We start from the raw sequence: 20,763 nt of genomic DNA, 5'->3' as shown, positions 1-20,763 counted from the left end.
CTGCTTCTCTCCTGTTGGCAAGGCTGGAGGCAGAGCCAGCAGCTACAGAGGAAAGCCTGCTCTGCCATCTCCCCATGGTCCAGTCAGCACAGAGTGGGGAGGAGCGTCTCAGAGGACACTTACCTCCCCTGCAAGGCAAAGGTGAAGCTGTGGCTTCTCCTGAGCAGTAGCTGGGTCAATGCCAGAAGCCAGGCAAACAAAAGAAGCTTGCAGGTGGAGCCCAGGGCACCAACACCTGCAGGAGGACACCCCAACACTGGGACATGCAGAGCAGCAGCTAAAAGAGGCAAATTTTCCCCTTAACTTCTCACTCCTCCCTCAGACTTAATGCAAAGGAAAGAAGATGATCACTGATGTATAATGACGAGAGCCTTTAGGAATCCAGGGCTTTTTACTCAATCTTTGTGCTGAAGTGCTCCGTCTTACGCTACAAAGGCAAACAGCAACAAGATTGCTCTCAGCAACCCAGACAAGAACATTTTAGTGCATAATTATGGATGAGATGCAAAAGGACGAAAAAGAGGGAAAACATCTGTTCACATAGAGTTTATTGCCGTTCACTTAAGAGGCCCATTAAATGCCAGAAAAAGCTTCTGTTTGAGGCAATTATCCTGCTGAAAATCTCTATGTCAATTCGTCCTATGATTATTCCTGGAGTGCTGACACTGTGCAGATACACTCACCACAGAGAAAAAGGGTGCCCAGCCAGGCTTACAGAGGAATTTTCAGAAGCAGGGTAGCCAGCACTTCTCAGGGTCTTTACCTCTGTAGAGATGTGGGTTGTTTATTGGAGTCTTTCCCTGGAGTTCAGCTGTCTCAGCTCCTTTATTTCAAAAATATCCTTTGAGCTTTTTCATTGGAAGTGCACCTAAAAGTGGGATTGCTCTTCTTGTAGTCACAGAAATATGGGATGTGAGAAGCTCAAATCCAGTTCTTCAAATGCTCAAAGGAGGGAGACCAGCTGTCCCACTGACCAAGAAATCATTTGGCTCACGAGGCTGCAAGGTCTGTTCAGAGGAGAGGCTTCATCTCCTTGAAGCCCAACCATGCACTTGTTTGGCAAGGAGGAAAGCAAGTGTGAGTGTGTTGGTTCATCCCTCCCCCGCTCCTGCTCAGGCCTTTCCACAGGAGCTTGGTGGGGAAGCATCTCTTGATCATACTGGGAACTCTTGGAAAGCTAAGGTGGGTGGCAGTACTGACCGTACCAGGAACTCCTGCTGCCTCACGTAGGTGGGAGATGACAGAGGGAATAATCAGTCATCCCCTGACAGCCTTGGAATGTTCCTTATCTGAAATGTAGCTCAAGTGGGACAGTACCATCCTCACTGGAATTTCAAAAATTCCAGTAACAACTAACCCAGATTGCAGCTAGGATGAAAATATATCAAGGGCTTAAGACAACCATCTCACAGCCCTAAAAACGTGGTCCTAAGAGAGACCCTTTGAGCTCTTCTGGACTGCAGTGGGCTGCATCAGTATTTCCCTCTCTCTGGGATGCCTCTCAGAGTGCCCAAACTCTCAAGTATGCGGAATTCAGAGAAGCGTCACCTGGCAACAGAACCTGGACTGATATCCCACTCCTCGAGCCTCAATACCCCACCTCGCCCCCATTAAGAAATGCCAAAAAGGCATTAGACATGTTTCACTGATTCTTGAGGGGAATGTTTTAATACATATACCTGTGTACTTATACTTTACATATCCATGCCTGTGTGTGTATTACCTTTGTACATTTGCATACACATATCTGCGTGTGTGCCTTGACTTGGACACCCAATAGCAAATATAGTATACGTGTTATTATCTTGAATCCATAACTGTTATCGCTGTTTAGAGTTGATCCTTGGTTAATCTAATATTTAAGTGCTTCTAGATCCTTTAGACATAAACAATTGACCACGTCTGAGCCTAAGATCGGATCCAGCCATATGTGGGAACCTTTCTGAGAAGCAGTTTGGAAAGCAAGGGAGTCCACTCTGAATCTCAAGACCAACCAGAGAGTCTCCCTTAATCTTTCCTTCCTTACCCCTTTCTACATCCCTGGCCTCCATATAAATCACTCTAAATTGATGCTAATTTGGTTTTCCTCTATATATATTATCCATGCAGTAGGTATTAGAGTAAGCCTTGTCATCGAACTTTGCCTCACTTTTGCAAATGCATATTAAAGTTTGTTTTCACTAATACATTTGATGGTGATTCTTTAAGCAACCTAAATCATTCATTTGTGTGACAGCGAGGGTCCCTCCATGGCTCTGGTGTGTTCCCTCAGGGAACGGTTGCTTTTCAGAGCTTCACTTTAGCCAAAATTATGACTGAAGGTTCACACATAGGTGCTTCCGAAACACCGACAGCTGGCTCAGTTGCTTAACTCTCTGATGACACAGAAAATAAACAAACCTCCCCTCCTCTGTTTGGCTCACAAATTGAAGGAAAGGCTGATGTAAGGCTCAGATATCAGCTGGTTGACCGGGATTTTGGAGAAGGGGAATCAAAAGGCAGGAGATACGACAATGGTGGGAGCACAGCATGTGATGCACATGGTACATACCTCTTACTGTCTGGAAAATATATTGTCCTCGTGGTAGGTAATGGACATTAACAGGAACAGAGCAAAGTGATGTGGGGCAGTACTCCCCTAGTGCTGGCTGCTCTCAGTGGTGTGAGACAGTCTCAAAGGATGAAAGCAAAACACAGGAAATATATTCCCTTGAAACTGCTTTTACTTTTGGAAATACCATTCAGAAAAGTTTCTTCCCCCTTTCTTTTCTCCCTAGCCCCTCCCTTTCTTAGTAAGGCTGGGTTTTGACTCACGTCTGCTACTCTTTCTCCAAAATATGTAATTTTTACTTCTTCATTGAGAAAAACAGACACGAGGAGAAAATTCCCAGAAAGAAACCAGTCCACTTCAGGTCTTGAAGCAGTGGTAGTTTCTAATAGCTGAGCACCCAGAGTGGTGTCTGGGCTCACCAGGAGCCTGGCCAGGAGCCAGTGGACACATGGACCAGGCTGCAGCCACACAGGGACTGCCCCACAGGATGTCCGGCCCAGGCACAGCTTGAGGAGCTGGGGGACCCCAAGAACCCACAACATGAGGAACTGAGGACACTTGGCTACCCAAGACAGTGGTTTCCTCTCCAGTCTTTGGTGGGGTAAAAGCTCTGGGACATGTTGCCGTAGCAGCAGCTTTGCCTAGGATTATTATTATTATAATAATTCCTTATTTTTTTGTTAACAACAGCTTCTGGTACACTGCTACCTTCACATTTTATTGTACTTTTTTAAAGTGTTCTCCATAAATCCACGATCGATTTTTAAAGCTGTATTGAAGTACCCAAGTCCCCCAAGCCTTGTACGTATATGGGAGCCCGACAGGCACCCAGATTTCCACTGAATTAAGCATCACCCCATTTGCTCCTTGAGATGGAGTTTGCGGGTTTTTTTCAACAATTGCTTGATCCAACATCGCCCTCTGGTGGAAACTGGGGAATAGAGCAGGATAAACTGGAGCCGCGGACAACTTAACAATAGTCACCTGATTGCTGTGAAAACAATGAAAATCTCGGTCCAGGCCATGATGTTATCTCTAATTGTTACATTTATTCCTAGCCATTTTGCAGTTTATCTCAAATAGTTCTCGACTGCAAGAGAATGGTAATGAATGGTGAAGGCCAATTTTCCTGTATTTCTCACAAAATTGTTTTAAACAGAGTCAAAAGCCTGTCTATCGAGACAATATGACTTTATGGCACTGTTTCTGTGAAGGAAATCAACAAAATTCCCTGTTGCAGGAAGCTATTATTTTGTGCTCAAGCTCTAAAGTCCATCATACATCCCATCTGCTGTCTGGAATCGCAAGGATTGATAAAAATGTCTCAAAATATAATCGTTCTCTTTCTATCCCACTATTACACCTTTGAAGTTCCATGTGAGTGTGACAGATTGGTTGCCATCTGCCAGGGGTGCCTCTTCAATGTAGATCAGAAAGTGTGGATAAGAAGGAAATACTCAATGTAAGTTTGGATAACTTATGTCCAGACACGCATGGGCTTAATGAACAGCACAGGGATAAAATGCTTTGCACAGGTGACAGCTAAGTCTTTCTTTAAGGACACCTTTCATCAGCACGGGGAGGTCAGGGAGGTTTAATGAACCTTCCACTGTTAATCCTCTCCCATGTGTGAGTGTTTCTCTGACACTTATTCTGTGATTCCAGATTAAAACTACAGAGCTGATGCGGCAGCACAGACAGATTTAAGATCAAAATGGAGTTTTGAAAATTCCTCAGCTGCCAGCTCAGCTTCAGCTGGAGCTGGAGAGGTAACAGAGGCCACATCTTTGCTTCAGCTACTGGCAAGAGTCTTGGGTGAGGAGCAGAAACGCAGGGATGGCTGATGAAATATTGCTGGAGACTGACACCCGGGGCTGGGTAGCAGAAACAAGACAGGACTCATCTCAACAAACTTCAGGCTTCAGCTGCCTGGAAGCAGTCAGTGTCAGTGAGCTGGCCTGAAGGCACTGAAATAGTGTGACTCCCCTTTGTGGGCGGGTGTATAGCTGGCACTGGGCAGCATCACTATGTATCTAGGATATATTCTAGATTATTTAAATTTTCCATGCCTAGGGAAGCATAATGGAAGGATGTTTGGTTATTCCCAAAATATTAGGACTTATTCTTGGCAAATTGAAAGCTTCTGGAACAAAAAGATGAGGTTTCTGAATAGAATGCTCAATCTTTGTGTGGCATGACTTTAGCCAGGGAGAAAACCTCTGTGAGAAGGAGTAAGATTTAAAAAGGAATTCCAAGCTAGAGACTGTGGGAAATGAGGAGGAAGTGAGGAGGAAGAGAGGAGCAGGGGACCATGAAGGCATTTCATTAGAGGTGCAATTTTGACCTCTTTATAACCACAAATAAGGAGGAAAAGCAAAGCGTAATCTGGACAAATAAAGCCCCTTTTAATGGGGCACAGGAGATGGAGCAATCAGGCTGAATGTATGTTTGCTTCTATTTGCTATAAATGTGAAAATAAGATACAGCTTTACAATCCTCAATTTTTATATAAGGGTATTCAAATATCAGACATATTTCAGAAGGATGATAATTACTGAGTCATTGTAATAGCATGATAAAAGTTACATGGGAAAGAACAAAAATAGATCTCCTCCAAATAAGGAAAAGGACATGAACTCTGTCAGATTAAAAGCAGAAACAGAAAGGAAGACTAAAAAAATATTTTGAGGAAAAAACTTGCTACTAGACAAAAGCCTCCTCTATCCTAGCAGAAGCAGGGAGCCTGCTGGAGGGTTCTGCAGGTGACCAGGGTGTGCAGTCAGGATAGCAAAGGAGTTTGAGAGAAGACACATCCTAACACATCAGCTAAACGGATTATTTGTGCCTGCATTCAGTGCAGAAAAGCTGAGTGAAATTCCCACAGCAGAACCATTTGTTAAAGGGATAATGCAGGGAAGCTGCCTCAGATTGAAGGGTCATTAGATGAGGCTTTAGAACAAGTAGATGCAAGGGATAGTAACAAATTCATGAAAAGCAGATGCTACTCACTTGTGGGTTTTTAAGGAATGCTAATGGAAATTGTTGCACTGTAAGAGCCAGTGTATAAGCTTTTACTTAAAACGGCTGAAGAAAAAAGAGGATGGCATGTGATACTGTCTTCTTTTAAGTGCTGTAAGGGATCTAGAGAAATGCAAGCCACCAAATCTGACACCTGTGGCAGGGAAACAGCAAAAGCCATAGTAACAGAATAGTTGCAAGGAGAGACACAGACTGAGGGGAGAATTGGCAAAGTTTTGCAGTGAGAACCTATGAAGCTGTGCTCCACCACCTTCTGACAGCTTCAGAGGAAACTGTGAGGCTGCAGATGAGAGCAATCTGCTCAGTATGATCTGCTCAGCTTCTGGAAAGCCTTTAATAACATCTGTCACCAAGGACCCATTAAGAAGCTAATCCTGGCATGGGGCAAGAGGGAAGACCCTCTCATGAGTCAGCAACTGCATAAAGGATAGAGAGACGAGGTAAGGATAAATCATCCATTCTTCACAGTGGAGAGAAGCAACCAAGTGCATCTTAGAGGAATCATGGTGGGGCCAGTATTCATCCACAGACCTATGAGTCAGACAAATGACTGATCTGCTGGTGGTACCAGTTTATTCAAGGTAGTAAAATGCAAACTGCCTCAGGGAGCTGCAAAAACTATCTCATGAGTTTGCTCAAAGTAACAGCAGATGAAAATCAGTGTAGCTAACAGCAGAGAAAAACACCTGGCTGACCTGGGAGAAAGACTGCCTCACTGTCCAGCCTCAACAATGCCTCTGAAACAGCTACTACCGCTCAGGACAGGTATCTTGGAGCTAGGTTGCCACTTAAATGCTTATTAATAAAGCATTTTAACATATTATGAAGGGAAGAGAGATCATAAAGTCATAGAATAGTTTGGGTTGGAAGGGACATTAAAGATCATCTAGTTCCACCTCCTGGCATGGGCAGGGACACCTTCTATTAGACCAGATTGCTTAAAGCCCCATCTAACCTGGCCTCGGAGGCTTCTAGGGATAAGGCACCCACAATCTCTAGACAACCTGTGCCAGGGCCTCACCACCCTCATAGCGAAGAATCTCTAATCTAATTTCACCCTCTTTCATTTTAAAGCAATTCCTCCTTTTCCTATCACTACATGCCCTTGCAAAAAGTCTCTCTCCAAATCTCTTGTAAGCCCCCTTTAGGTATTGGAAGGTGCTGTAAGGTCTCCCCAGGGCTGTCTCCTCTCCAGGCTGAACAACTGCAGCTCTCTCAGGCTATGTACATAGGAGAGGTGCTCCAGCCCTCTGACCATCTTCATGGCCTCCTCTGGACTCACTCCAGCAGGTGCACATTCTTCCTATGTTGGGGTCCCCAGGGCTGGATGCAGCACTCCAGGTGGGGTCTCACGACAGCAGAGGGGCAGAATCACCTCCCTTAACCTGCTGGTCACGCTGCTTCGATGTAGACAAGGACACAGTTGGCCTTCTGGGCTGCGAGTGCACATTGCTGGGTCATGTTGAGCCTCTCCTCAACCAACACCCCCAGGTCCTTCTCCTCAGGGCTGCTCTCAGTCCATTCTCCACCCAGCCTGTATTTCTGTTTGGGATTGTCCTGACCCAGGTGCAGGACCTTGCACTTGGCCTTGTTGAACTTGACAAGATTTGCACAGTCCCACCTCTCAAACCTGCCAAGGTCCCTCTGGATGACATCCCTGCCCTCCAGCGTGTCCACTGCACCCCTCAGCTTGGTGTCATTGGCAAACTCACTGAGGGTGCACTCAGTCTCACTGTCCGTGTCACTGACAAAGATTTTAAACAGCACCAGCTCCAATACTGACCCCTGAGAAATGTCTTCCCTTGGGACACCAGCCCCTCCTCGTTGGCAAGAGCAGGGTCCAGCACAGCACCTCTCCTTGCTGGCTGCTCTATCACCTGGAGAAGGAACCTCCTGGATAGCTTATGCTTTACTGTGCTGTCCCCCCCAACAGATATGTCCCCACGAGGATCAGGGCTTGTGAAAGTGAGACAATTATGTATTATGTAAACCAAGATTCTTCAAGGTGGGAAAGAAAAGTCTGAGAGGGAGTATGGTGGAACTTTATAAACTCAAAAAGGGCCATGGAGAATGGGCCATGGAGTCACTGCCTCTCATAACATGCAGGAAAGGGGCATCAGATGATGTTTTCAGGTTCAAGACAAAGATGAAGGCAACAAGCTCTGCTCCTGGACAAAGAAGTTTCTCCCTTTACAGAAACTGTTTTCACAGGATGTTGGGGAATACAGAAGCACCATACATGTTTTTAGAAGCAAGTCAACAACTCTGTGGAAGATAAATCATCTGAAACACTAAGCTACCCCTCAGGTGAGGAAGACCCTAGACCAGAAGTGGCTGTCCCCCCTGCTGGCCATGAGCAGAGCTAGGACATCAGACTGATGAGCTTTGTAGCTGAACCTATTCTGACACTTTATCAACCAGACAATTTTTAGAAGTAGATTAGAAGAAACCCCATCACCCTGCAGAGAAGACGTGCACAAGCACAGCTTTGGTTTCTTATGGGGCTATGATCACCCTATTAGCATTAGTAGTGTTTCTTGCTCCAGGATAAGTTACACTGTTTGCTATTTTTAAGCTTAAAATAAAGATTAAGAAAAAAGAGCCCATTCTTATGTTCTTTTTCCATGTATTTTTATGTTCTGTGTTAGCTCAGGACAAAGCTGCAGTTTGACAAGCCCTATGCCAACACTGCTGCCAAAAGCAGCAGCTCTGCCCTCTCATACCACTGGAAAGGACAGATGGGGGGGACGAAGGGGGGAATGCAAAATTAGCCTTCAGAGCCTAGAAAAAGAGGACAAGGCTGCTGAAGGCAGGGCTGGCTTAGGCTGGTCCCAGGCGCTTATTGACCTATAATTTAATTTGGTTATGTTTCTTCTGACAGCTGTCCCTTGCAAATGGTAACTGTCCTCATCCCCCCTGAAAACAGCAGGAGTTGGCAGCCATGGCTGAATGTGGCCTTTCTTGGCCCTGTCAGGCCATCCCAAATTAAAGAAAATCCCTTGCTTATGAAAGGAAACACTACAAAAATGATCTTTGCTCCATTATTAGAACTTTATTTATCAGTTAATTTTAATAACTGAAATTATTGAAGGATTTTGAATGGTTTTATAACTCTATGGACAAAAAAGCTAGACAAAAAAGGATGATAACACTCTCAAGTGAGCCATTTAAGATTTAATGAGTCGTTTAATCACTCAGAGTCAGACCTGTACTTTGACGGTAAGATCCAATTTTGGGGAGTGATTATCTTCAGACACATCAAAGGGCTTGAACTGCTGATGGGAGTGTAAAGCCCAACAGAGCCTCTGCCATGGAGTGAGAGGGTCTGGGCTCTGGTGACTCAGCTTTCTTACAGCAGAGGAGCTTGCTCATGTCCAGTTACAGACAAATTTTTCTTTAGAGTGTTTATCTAGTCTTAAATGGCTCTTCTATGAAACTGATGCTGGTGTTATAATCCTTGTTGGTTTGTCTCCAATTTATTAATATCAGAGGTTGTAAGGAAAGCAGACAGTGTTGTTGTGAAGTAGAAAAGGGATGTTGCATTCCCAAGCCCACTCTGAAAGGTCCTCTCCTGTAGAACAAAGGCCATATCAATGTTGCTGTGTGGGGGAGGAGGGGAGGGGCTGGGGGAAAATCATTGGTGTCTGAGAGCAAAATCTGAGGGCCTTGAAGGAAAAAAAAGAGATTTGCAAACAAGTGTAAGAGAAGATGCACAAAACTGTAGCTCATGTGGGGCAATATTAGGAGAAACTAAGTTCCCTGAGGTGCAATGTGAGCAAATGCAGTGATCAGTATAACAGACCTGCTCTTAAAATCACACTTGCCTGGTCACTGTGTGTGAGAGTGAACTAACACTCCTTTCTGTAACAGCTGACCTGAAGCACTGTAATGCAGCACTGTGTGGGGTTTTCTTTTCCTTCTAAATCATACAGACAATGATAAAATTTGTTAGCAAAATGGCAGAAGCAAGGGCAATTCTAGATTAGATTTGGTACAAGCGGAGATAACTGATTTTTACTGAATCTGAGCCTACTGCATCAGCTACCCTTTAGATGAAGATGCAGAAATGCTAAATTGATGTTATTTGTATTATACCACACCAATCTGATCCCTATTATGTGAAGAGTATTTATGTACCTTGTCTTCTCCTTCACAAGAGGCTAGGACAAATACCCAGGGCAGAAACAATGCCAGATGGAGGAGATGATCAGCTGGACTAATACTTGGATCAACACATCATGTCTTTCCCAGGCGGCAGAAGATACCACTGAGCATCTGCACTGCAACAAGCTGTTGACTTAGTTCCCTTCCATCCAGTAATGGAGTAAAAGTCCAAGCTGCTACTAGGAGATGCAGCACTAGCTGTAAATGGAAAAGGAGCCTCTGGGATTCAAAGCTTGGCCCTCGATGAGGAGCCCTGCAGAGCAGAAATGCACTCTCCCACCAGGTGAGCAGCCTCATTGGCTGTGCCCCTGTGCACTGAAAAGCCACCTGCCCCATGCCCATAGTTGTGGACCACTGGGAGCTTAACTCCTCCTTGGCTCAAAACCTCTCTCTGCACTCTCACACACTGCCTGGATGGCCTCAGGCCCACCTTCACCTCGATATCGTGAGCTCCCTGCAGTGAGGGCTCAAGGGAGCAGCATCTGTCAAAGATGTCTCTAGTAGTGCCAGGGTCAGGGGAGAGACTCCAGCTCCCCTTTTCCCTGGTTCCCCCCAGTGTCACCCTGTGCATCCCTGGGTAGATATAAGTTAAGCCATCCCCATCCCGGATGAAGTGTTTCACCCACGGAGCATGAACCTTCAGTACTTGTCCCCTGACAGGGAAGAGCTGCTTGTCCCCCACCAGCTGGTGGGCTCCCATGCCTGTGCAGTTGACAACAATGTCATATTTGCTGTGCAGCTCCCACAGATCTGCTACTTTCCTGGTGTACATCTGGGTGCCAGTTGCTTTCAACCTGCAAAAAGACTCCAGAAATGAGGCAGAAAAGAAACCCCTAAGCCCTTACGTTATTATTATGAACATTAAGTAAATGAGATATGTTGCCTTTGCCTTTACATACTGATCAGAACCAAACAACAGATGGGACAAAAAGCAAAGAAAATGCCATGGGGGTTCTGTTTGTGATTTGTCTGATTTGACCAAAGGTATTTTTTAGCCTGGTTGGGCTGGAAAAAGTACAGCAAGTTGAGCAGTTTTAGAGAAGGGTCTGGCATCAGACCCTAGGCAAACATTCAGGTCCTCATGGTCTCGATTCATTTCTGTAACAGTACCAAGCTTTAACAACCCAAGCAAGCTGGGAAACAACAAATTTATTTACCAACTTGCTCATGCTAGTGGCAGAGCTATTGTAGTACACCCCTTTTAATGTGCCTGTTATGTGCTGTCACATTCATTCCCAACTCACCTCCTGAGCCACATAGCCATCTAGTGCCATGTGCCAAGCCCTAAGATCTGCACTAAGGCTGAGTAGATGTGGCACAGGACCCCCAGTGAACCCATAACCTTCTGGAGCAGCAGCTAGAGTCACCAAGGATGGCTCAGAGCACTAAACATGCATGTCTGCTCTTCAGTGAAAGTCACCTCTTCTTGAGGTTCACTTTTGAGCTCAATTTCAAGCCAAATCCTCTCCTGAACTTGCCTGAATTTTGAAGCCCTTCCCTGTGGAAAATCACTGGTATGAGATGGAGTCACTGCACGCTGTCAGCTGGATCTCGTTGCTGGGGGTTTTCACTGGGGGTTTTAGCATAAGCAAATCAGGAGACAGGTCTGTGATGCACTAAGTGGAAAATCCCATCCTCTGCAACATTCTAGGAGCTGGCAAAGTCATCAACCTCACTATAAAGGCAGTGGTTTCCCACAAAGAGTTAGCCAAGAATCCAGGGCATAGTTGATACTCTGGGGCCTGATGTAGCAGGGCACTGAAGCTGGCTGGGAAGAACAGGGGAGACCTCGTGCAGCAGCTGTGGCTGGGCAACTTGTAGGGAGAGGTCGTAAGTGTTGTATTTGGTACTCTGTCATCATGCCATAAAAAATACACCAATGAAAAACCTGTTGAAAACTCCTAATTCAGGCAATTAAGCAGGAAAAAATTCCAGAAGTCTATTTTTGGAAAAGCAAGGTGAGCACAACAACAATTTTCCTTGTGGATTGCCAGGAGACTGGTCTATAAATACTGCTCAGGTCACTAGGGGTTTGAGAATTAGTTACATGTTTAATATTCTCTCACTTCTCATCACCATGGAGAAGAAAAAAATAAAAGAGCTTGATCACTTCATTAGACTACATCCTTTGAGAAATAAGAAGACTACAGCAGGAACGAGGAGGGAGCAGAAATCACATGGCAGATACTAAATGGGTTGTACAACTTAGCTGTCCTGCAGCAGAAATTTGCTTCAGTTAGGCAATGAAACACGACAGAGCATGTGTACCGAGTAGATGGCACAGACCTCACATGGCACTGGTGCCACAGGAGAACTCCCAGCCCGCCTGGCTGCTACAAGAAATGCTTTTTCACATTTTGCAGTGTGATGAAAGGCATCCAGTAACCAGCTGAGCTGGCAATTTTTACCTTGTTGTCAGTACACATCTCTTTACTTAACCCCAAATCAGCTTGCAGCCTATCGCTTTCTCTCAAGCAGATACAGCCATTTGCTCACTTTAGAGGTACTTATTTGGATTAAAAACTTATCCCAGGTGTCAAAGCCTTTTTAGATCTGCATCCTGTCTCTCCTACAGTTCTCCAAAATCCATGTATTTGGGGAAAACTTAGAAATTGGCAGATTTTCTAACTTTGATGTCAATCCAGACATGAACTCTGAAGCCACAACTCCTCAGAGTGAGTGCATCACCCATCTTATGCAGCCAAATATTTTCAAGAGATTTGTTACAATGGTGCTGTTTAATGTTTTGGGGTTTTTTTCACCTAACTGGATGAAGAAATTCCTCCAATTTTTGAAAAAATTTGAGATTAATTGGTTCGGCTACTTCGTAAGTGCAAAGTCTTGACAGTAAGATACCTTCGTAGACATGCTTATTCTCTCAGGGGCTGGATGTCTCTTCAAAAACAGAGGGATATTATTTGGGAAGTTTGGCAAATGTGGAGCAGCCAAATGTTTTCTCAGAACATGGCAGGTTCCTGATGTACCTTCAAGGTCTGGCTGGCCAAGCATGGCCCCTGTGGCTACGCTGGTCCTATACCCAGGGACATTCACACTCCAAGCCCCACTGTACAGACACACTGGGAGAAAGGGGACATTGCGTAAATGGGGCCTTTCACATTTTAGGAAAGTTGGGTATTTATTTCCTGTACTTCTCCCCAAAGAAGAGCTTGTTGTATTTTCCCCAGTGAAAACCAGCCTTTTTCCAGTTTTGTTCAAATCTAAGGCTCTCAAGGAGATCCTGTCTTGCCTCCAGTCCCTCTGCCAGGGTTTCCCCCTGCATGCCCAGCCTTCAGCAAAACCAACCTTTTCTCCAGCCACAGCAGGTATGGTGGACAGTCACATTTCAGTGTCGTAAAGGCCTGACCAAATCGGTGCTGCGGGAACTTTTGGAGTTCTGCCTCGGACATTGGTCGAAATCCCAGCACAATATCTGACCAGAAAGGTAACTCTTCCTTGGGAGTGCTTTTAAAGACCTGCCACCTAAAAAGAGACAGAGGAAAAGACGGAAAACTTCACTGCTAATGCTCCGCCATGTTATGTGTCATGGCAATCTTAGCACAAACCCAGGAGCTCAGGAACCTGTTTCCTCCCATCAGTCCAGCTCTGCAAGGTTAACAGCAATGGGGAAACATTGCTGCCTGCTCCTGCAGTACCTGTCTGGGCAAACAGGCAGGGGGTTGGCATAGCTGAGCTTAAGGGTAGCACACCAGGGTAAATAAACTGCAAAGGGCCCTTCCAGCAATAGTGTATGTACAGAGTTCCCTCAAACAGTGTCCCCACCACAACTGCAGACACCTGGCTGGACCTAGTGGGGTCACTTGCACACCTGTTCACCATTCCTTGGGTATCCACAAAGCTACAGAGTGTTCAGTCTCAATACTCCCAAGAGGCAAATTTCTGTGTATGTCATAGGCAGCATAAAATACCCGCAACACACAGCCCACAACTGAATCCCTGTACCTAGCTGCTGAAGCTGGAGGATCCTGCAGTCCCATCCCTATGGAGATGACCCCTGCTGCAAACAACTGGTGGGTGACAGTGGAAAACATCAGTAGTTAAAAGACATTTGATGCCGTTCAGACTTGAGTGGGCTTTCTGTGCATACCTATGCCTGAATTTTGCCTAAAAGTACATAATAGGGGAGCAGCTACAATGCAGTTTCTTGGGAATATGGACATAAAAGCTATTCCTTGAAGGGAATATCCCTGAATTCTAGCAAGGAAAACCTGTCTGCCTGCTCCAGAACACAGCACAAATGTACCAAAAGTTGCCCTGGGGGCTGTTCTTACCCAGAGACCAGGTGAATGCCAGCCTCTGATGCCTCGGCTGAGTTGCTGATGGTAAAAAGGTAAGTGAAGGTCTCTTTGAACCACTGCTTCTGCCTGTGGATTGGTGTGTCTGCATGCGAACAAAACCAAACGTGCAGAGAGGAATAATGCAATGAAGAGAAGAATACAAATGAGTGTCAAGGATATGGGACAGACAGGGAACACAGGTCAAGGCACTTTTCTTCCTGAGCCTCTACACATCATTCCACACCTGGACACAGCTGCATGAGGTGCCATGGGCAGTGCTGCCCTGAATTAAACAAACCTGGGTAGGTGTGAGGGATGAGCATCCCAGCTGCCACATCACTCGTTGTGTTGGGGCTGAACTGGTCCGAAAGGACCGTCACGGAGCAGCTGGGACAAGTCTCTGTGATGCACAGTGCTGTGGACAGGCCGATGACTCCTGCCCCCACCACAGCGACCTTGGGTGAGGCCATCTCCAGGATGCAGAGACAGAGGAGAGAGGTTGCTACCTGCATTTGGAAACAACATATCACATGTCACTATTATCCAGGGCGAGTATCAGGCTATGAAACACCCACACGAGATGTAACATAACCCCCCTCCCTGACAAATGATTGAAGGCCAACTGCTGCATACAACCAGGACTATGGTGAGGATTAAAAAAATCATCAGCCTTTGATATGACAACAAAGTTTTGAGAAGTATTTCAACAGCCACTACCTCATCCTCAGCACCAGAGAGTGATCTGCATGTGCACCACTGGTGTTTGGGCTGGTTTGGAGAAGGTTTCCACAATAAAACCTGAGGGAGTGAGGCACCCATCTAGTTTTCTATTGTGTCAGGTGCCTTTTGCACCTGACACAATAGAAACTGACACCTGAAACTGGCTTTTTTGGCACCATAAGCAAAAAGGTTACTTGACTATTGGGATCTCCAGCAGTGACAGCAGGACTGTCAGTGCCTGGGCAGCAGAAGCAAATCACACTGGAGGTCTCCAGTTCATTGGTCCTTGTACCTGCCAGCATGACCCACTGCCTTGGACAGATTCGTGGGCATCCAAGGCCGCCACGCTCTCTCAGCAGCACATGGTGGTCCACTCCTCAGAATCTTCATCTGCTGATTGCTACTCCAGGAACTGCAGTGTCTCTATTTTCCCCTGTCCTGGGCAAGTTTCAGAGCTGGCACCTGTCGTGGGGAGTGGCACACAGCTCTTGGTTGACAATCACCTGGTTGCCCATCCCAGTGAGGTGCCAGCCTGTGCTCCTGGCCATGGCCAGCTCAGGTCTTACACTGGTGAAGGCACGAAGCAGAACTGAACCACGCAGCTCAGTGCACCTTGCAAACTCCCCAAAGCCAGGACTAAATGGGCCCAAAAAGAGAGAGACTGGGCAACCTCAGAGGTGATAAATCCTTTAGCAGCTTTGAACCAGGTGGCTCAGGGACCCCTTCAATGGGTTACTGCCGAAATCTGACCAAGGATGTAGGGAGAGAATCTCCTCTGCCTATGACTAATTTTCTCCTGAAATAGCTACAACATTCACTCTCAGAGAGGATACTGAGTGAGACAGACCTTTAGTTTTGTGCCCTGATGGTTCTGGTTTCTCCTGCGGGGCTTGCTTATCAGTGACTGTAGAAATCCAGCCTTGCTAATTGCTTTCTGAGAACTTTTACTGGAAACCAGTGCCTGCACTTATAATGACAGGCTGATTTACCATCTTCCTGCGGCTTTTGACATCTTTGATGTAAATTTAGGCAAGAGAGACCATGCAGAATTATGATAAGTCAGGTTTATTTATGAGATCCTTGCTCATAACTGTTCACACAGCTTCTCACTTACCCCTGAGGTTTTACTACTTAAAATTTGATGTCTCTGCTATGTAAGAAGGGAAAGAGCAGCAGGCACTGTTGCCTGTCACTGCATTCCTTCTGCATCACAGCCAAGGGTTGTTACAACCTGTCTTCTTCCTCTCAGGGCAACGCTTAAGTTTCTTTCTGTTAATTATCACATCTTCTTTCACAAGCTGACTACAGAAGTGCCCACACAGTGGAGAAAGAGGACACAGTAGGGGGGGAAACGGACCCTGGACCAGAACTGCTGGCCTTCATGGCTGACACCTGGAAACCCAGACTGGAAAAATGCTGGGAGAAGGGGAAGGGGAAAGAAAGGAAGAATATTAGTAACAAGAAATTGGGTAATAATCCTGTAATTACTTAGGAAAATTGGCACTGAGAAAGGTATCTAAACACATTTTTATGAACAAACCTTTTCACTCAGAATTGGCAGCTGTGGAAATGGCGTGTGGCTCTCAGAGTGCCCAGCAAGCCTCCCAGCAGTCCATGGACAAGCACAGTCCTGCTTTTGCAGCTGCCCTGGAACATATGCAATGGGTACATTATCCACCTGCCAGAGATGTGCTTTCAGTTGTCCCTCACAACTCTCCTTCGCTGAAGCCCTTGGACCACGATGGAGATCGAATTTCCTGACTGACCTCCCTGTCCCTGGGGAAGAAAGGGGAGCTGTGGCTTGGTGGAGATTCAGGTTTCACAAGTCTACCCAGTTCAGATGGGATTTTTGCAGATGAGCCAGTTTGACATTAACTGATCCCTATGCTGCAAAATCCAGAGAGGGCAGGAAGGGGCTGCTGACAGTGCTGGAGCCTGTGGGAGCTGCTCAGAAGGCCATGACAGGTTCAATGCACTGTTTTTCCTGCACCTACTGCTGCTGTCCAGGAGCACATCAAGCTTTCACGCCAAAAATTAGCTGAGTGCAAAGCAGAGTCTACACACAGCTCTTATGAGCGAGTGCAGCTCGGGCTTTGCAGAGCCACTGACCCCACTATGAGTGCAAGGCCCACCTATGGCTCTGCCCTGGCAGCATGACCTGCCTGCATCTTGCTGGGAAGGGGTACAGAAGGAGAAACTATTTTTAGCTGATGTGGCAACCCAGCTTAGTCCCAGCAGGGGTGACACTTCTCATCCTCTCAGTCAGGCCAGAGCATTTTGCAAAAATCAGCATTTAAAAGGCAGATCAATTGCAGTAGCTGTTGGGGAGGAAGGTGAATGGTGTCAGGTACTGTTTAGCTCTGTGTCCCTTCATAGTGTCCAAAGCACAGGACAGAAGCCAGAGAGAGTCACCTGGAGCTGTAATTCCCCAGCAATGAGGACACCAGTTGCCTGATGTAGGTTTCATGTCCCTGCCACCCTCCTGCTTCTCCCAGGCCAGAATGAATTATTTTTTAAAATACTGAGATATTTTGTGATGCGACTTCACCTCCCAACTCCCACAGCTGAGGAGACAATGTCAGCCTCATGTGACACAAGGGGGTCTTTATTCTTTCTTGCCTCAAATAGCTGTATGTCACCACTATGTGCCACTAACCTTCATCTCTCACATCATGTCATTCTGGCAGTGGGTAACATGACCAATATGGATAAATACACTGTTCCCCAGCACGCACACATGCACACACAGAGGAACGTGCATATCCACTGCCAGCTGCAGCTGCAGCCCACGGTCACAGCAGGCTGGATGCCCTTAGCTTGTGTTGCAACTTGGCTGGCTTACGAAAATAAGCGTATTTACACACCCAAATAAACAGTGGAAAAAGCCCAGCTGAACTGTTGAGCAGAAAAGTCAGAACAGGAAGTAACTAGAGGAAACCAAAACCTGCTATATTTGAAGCCCTTGGTTTGTTTTTTTTCTTCAAACTAACTCTCATCATAAGTAAGTGCTGAAACACTATTTCGAATCGCTTGAAGGCTGTGGTACTGGGGAGCAAAGGCTCAAGCCTTTCTGAGCTGCTGGAGGGGCTCCTCATCCACCAGGGCAGATGCACTCGCTGTCCCTGTCAGTGCCTGCTGTGGAACAATTCTTCCCTTCAATTTTTTTGTTGATCACTTTTGTTTAATCACTTCCCCAGTTTACAAGCACCCCTGGTGTTACTTCCCTTCAAATGACCCCAGAGGGGAGTTTTTCCAGGCAAAGACTGATCCATTCGTAGGTGTTTGCTGAGGAGGAGCTCCTGATTTTGGCCTTTTGACTCTGGCCTGGTCCCTTTTCTGCTCTTTGGGCTGCCCTGTGAGATTTAGGAAGTGCTGCAGAAGAAAGGCGAGGATGATCTTTCTTCACCGAACAAAGGACTCTAGAGGCTCCTTGGGATCCCCTCAGCCTTTCTGCACACACAGCACTGCTGCCAGAAAGCAGGACTCACAGGCCACCACAGAAAGCCACTGTCAGAGGGGACCCCGGGGCTACCAGGAGGCCTCAGCCCCTCCTTCAGGTGGATTGTTTGCAAGCACGGGACACACCTTCGAAGCGATGATAGGTATACCCCTGCATCAGCTACCTGCAAGAGCCGCCTTCACCAAGGGCACCTAAACACCGAGCGATGCTCGTGCTTTCCTCCCAAACGGGCGCTCTGCGATCCTCGCTCCCCGCAGGGCCGGGGAGAGGGGGAGCAGGGAGAAGCTCCGATCCTGCACCTTCCCTCCAGCTCAGCCCTGCGGTTCACCCCTCCTGCCCTGGTGTGTGGGCTGAGCCCTCCCTGCCCCGGCTCCGGGAAATGGGATCTGCCCGCGGGAATTCCCCACGCAGCCACTGCGGGTGCTTCCCCGGCCCTCGGCCGCAAAAGGGCTCCGGCGCCCAACATTTACTTCTTCACCTAGAAGTACGGTCTAGAAACAACCCAAGCGGGGGTAGCAGGCGATACCTGGTGAGGAGGAGACCCTCGCTTCCGCCTGGAAGAGCCGGCCTCCCGGGAAGCGCGGGGCAGCGGCCGGAGCGCCGTGCCGGGGCAAGCGCGGGGGCTGCCGCACCCCCCGTCCCGGGGCGCTCCCGGGGCCCGGCTCGGCGCCCCGCTGGATGAAGGAGCTGTTTGTGCCCAGGCCGCCTCCGGCGCTGGCAGCGCTCCCGGACCGCCCGCGGCCGCGCGTTGGCTCTGCCGGGGCCAGGCCCAACGCCGGCTGCCAGAACTTTCCCCTTGATATTCCCTCCAGGGGAGGCCCAAGTGGACCCGCTGTACTGCAGGGAATACATTGTCCTTTACCCTCCCTCACAGGCAGTTATGTTCTGAGTGTTTCTGGAGCTGCCTGAGGATCGCCGCAGCGCTTGAGCAATCGCGCGAGCGGCCAGGAGGGGAACTCCAGCCATCACAGGTCGGTGAGGAACGAACGGGCTCCTCCTGCCAGACCGCAAATCCCTAATGAGCGCGGCCGGGCAGGGCTGTTTTCAGCAGAAAAACACGAGTTTGTCAAAAACAAACCTCTCTGCAGGATCGCTAGAATGAAATTGCACGCCATATACCCCGGTTTATTGCCTCCAGGGTATTTGCCGTTGGCAGGATATTTTGGCTAATATTTGACAGCCTGAGCATTCGTCCCTGAACACGCAGCAGGACAGTGTTTGCCGACCACTCCCCTCCAGCCCTGTCGAACAGTGTTTGCAATGGATCTTCCAAACAGGTGCCTTTTCGCTGTAACCATTTAAATTCAGACCAGCAAGCCATCCAAAGGGTATCTGTATGAACAGCAACAGTGCGCAGCACACACGTTGGACTGTTCTTGCCTCCCAGTCTAGCTGTGCTCTTAAAACTAAAGCCATGATACATTACACATCACTGATTTTTAAGATACGTATTTTTAAAAAGGATTTTCCCTTCAACGGTGAAAGGAACTAGACATAATTCTCCCAAATTATAGTATGGCTTGATTTTTCTGAGTGTTCTGAAAATACGGGATTAAGACAGGGAAGGCAGCAGAGGCACAGAGGTTTGCTTGTTTAGAAATGAAATTGTTGATGGGCTTGCTGTATTGATTGTAAAATGAGCACTATTCGAAGTCATTGTAGGGTATTTGCAATAGCTCTGGAGAGGATCCTTTCACATATAGAAATCTACAAATATAAATGGAGGTTGCAGTTCCAGCTAAGATTAAAACTGCCTGCTACTTCTCCTCCTGAGATTCTACTGCTCATTTCTTAGAACTTTGCCAAATTTGAATGATTTGGATCAAAACATTTTGTGACAGATGTTTGCACAAGTCTGAATGTTTCAGGGAATTCCCGGTGTGTTTTTCCTGAGAAGAGGATGCAGGAAATTCAAGCTGGTTTGGGGTACCAAATCTAATAGTAATGTAATTGAAAAAAAAATCTTCTATGGCCTAAAGTATTTTGCAAAGGTGAACACATTGTATTTGGTAAAGTGCAGGTCATGATTTGGGTGTTTGGGGAGAGACTGCCAGCCTTCTGGCACAGAACAAACACAGCCCTGATTGTACTTGGAGCTCTTCCTGAACCATGACTGGCAGCAGCATCCCAGCACGCCACCAACCCAGCTCGAGCAGTGCTTAAGAAGTGTTTCCTTTTTCCTTAGCATTCCCTTTGCTTTGTGTGTTCTCCTGAACAGAGCCATAATGACAGGCAGAAATGACCTCTCTGAACACAGCAGTGCTGACCTGTTTCAGATCTTGTGAATGACACGAACCATTTATCTGGCACTTCTTTAACCTGTTCAAGTCAAGCATCAGTGTCCATGGCAAGTTACTATATCAGCAAGAAGTTTCAGCTGTGCCTCATTTTGCTGTTGTCCCATGCTATTTACTTAGTTCCGGGGAATTATCTCTCTATGAGGAAGAAACCAGCAGTGATGACATTCCTGTTGAAAAGCTTTGTGAAAATATTTACTGAGAGATAGCCCATTTATCCCTGGCTGTTTCGCTATG

At 46.9% G+C, this 20,763-nt stretch overlaps 1 protein-coding gene across 1 annotated transcript; it reads right to left on the bottom strand.

Moving 5' to 3' along the window:
* Positions 1 to 8,620: 8,620 nt before the first annotated feature.
* On the bottom strand, positions 8,621 to 19,210 carry DDO (D-aspartate oxidase). Its single transcript, XM_010402893.4, is given in 7 exon segments — positions 8,621 to 10,548; positions 13,058 to 13,234; positions 14,044 to 14,152; positions 14,348 to 14,555; positions 16,310 to 16,416; positions 18,756 to 19,021; positions 19,023 to 19,210. Coding segments are annotated over 7 exon segments (1,608 nt in total). The 5' UTR covers positions 19,196 to 19,210; the 3' UTR covers positions 8,621 to 9,980.
* Between the last annotated feature and the right edge of the window lie 1,553 nt (positions 19,211 to 20,763).

The sequence above is a fragment of the Corvus cornix genome, chromosome 3, assembly GCF_000738735.6.
Source record: "Corvus cornix cornix isolate S_Up_H32 chromosome 3, ASM73873v5, whole genome shotgun sequence".
Taxonomy (NCBI): Eukaryota; Metazoa; Chordata; class Aves; order Passeriformes; family Corvidae; genus Corvus; species Corvus cornix.
The sequence above is the reverse complement of the archived record's forward strand: the minus strand, read 5'-3'. Positions and strand labels throughout refer to the sequence as shown.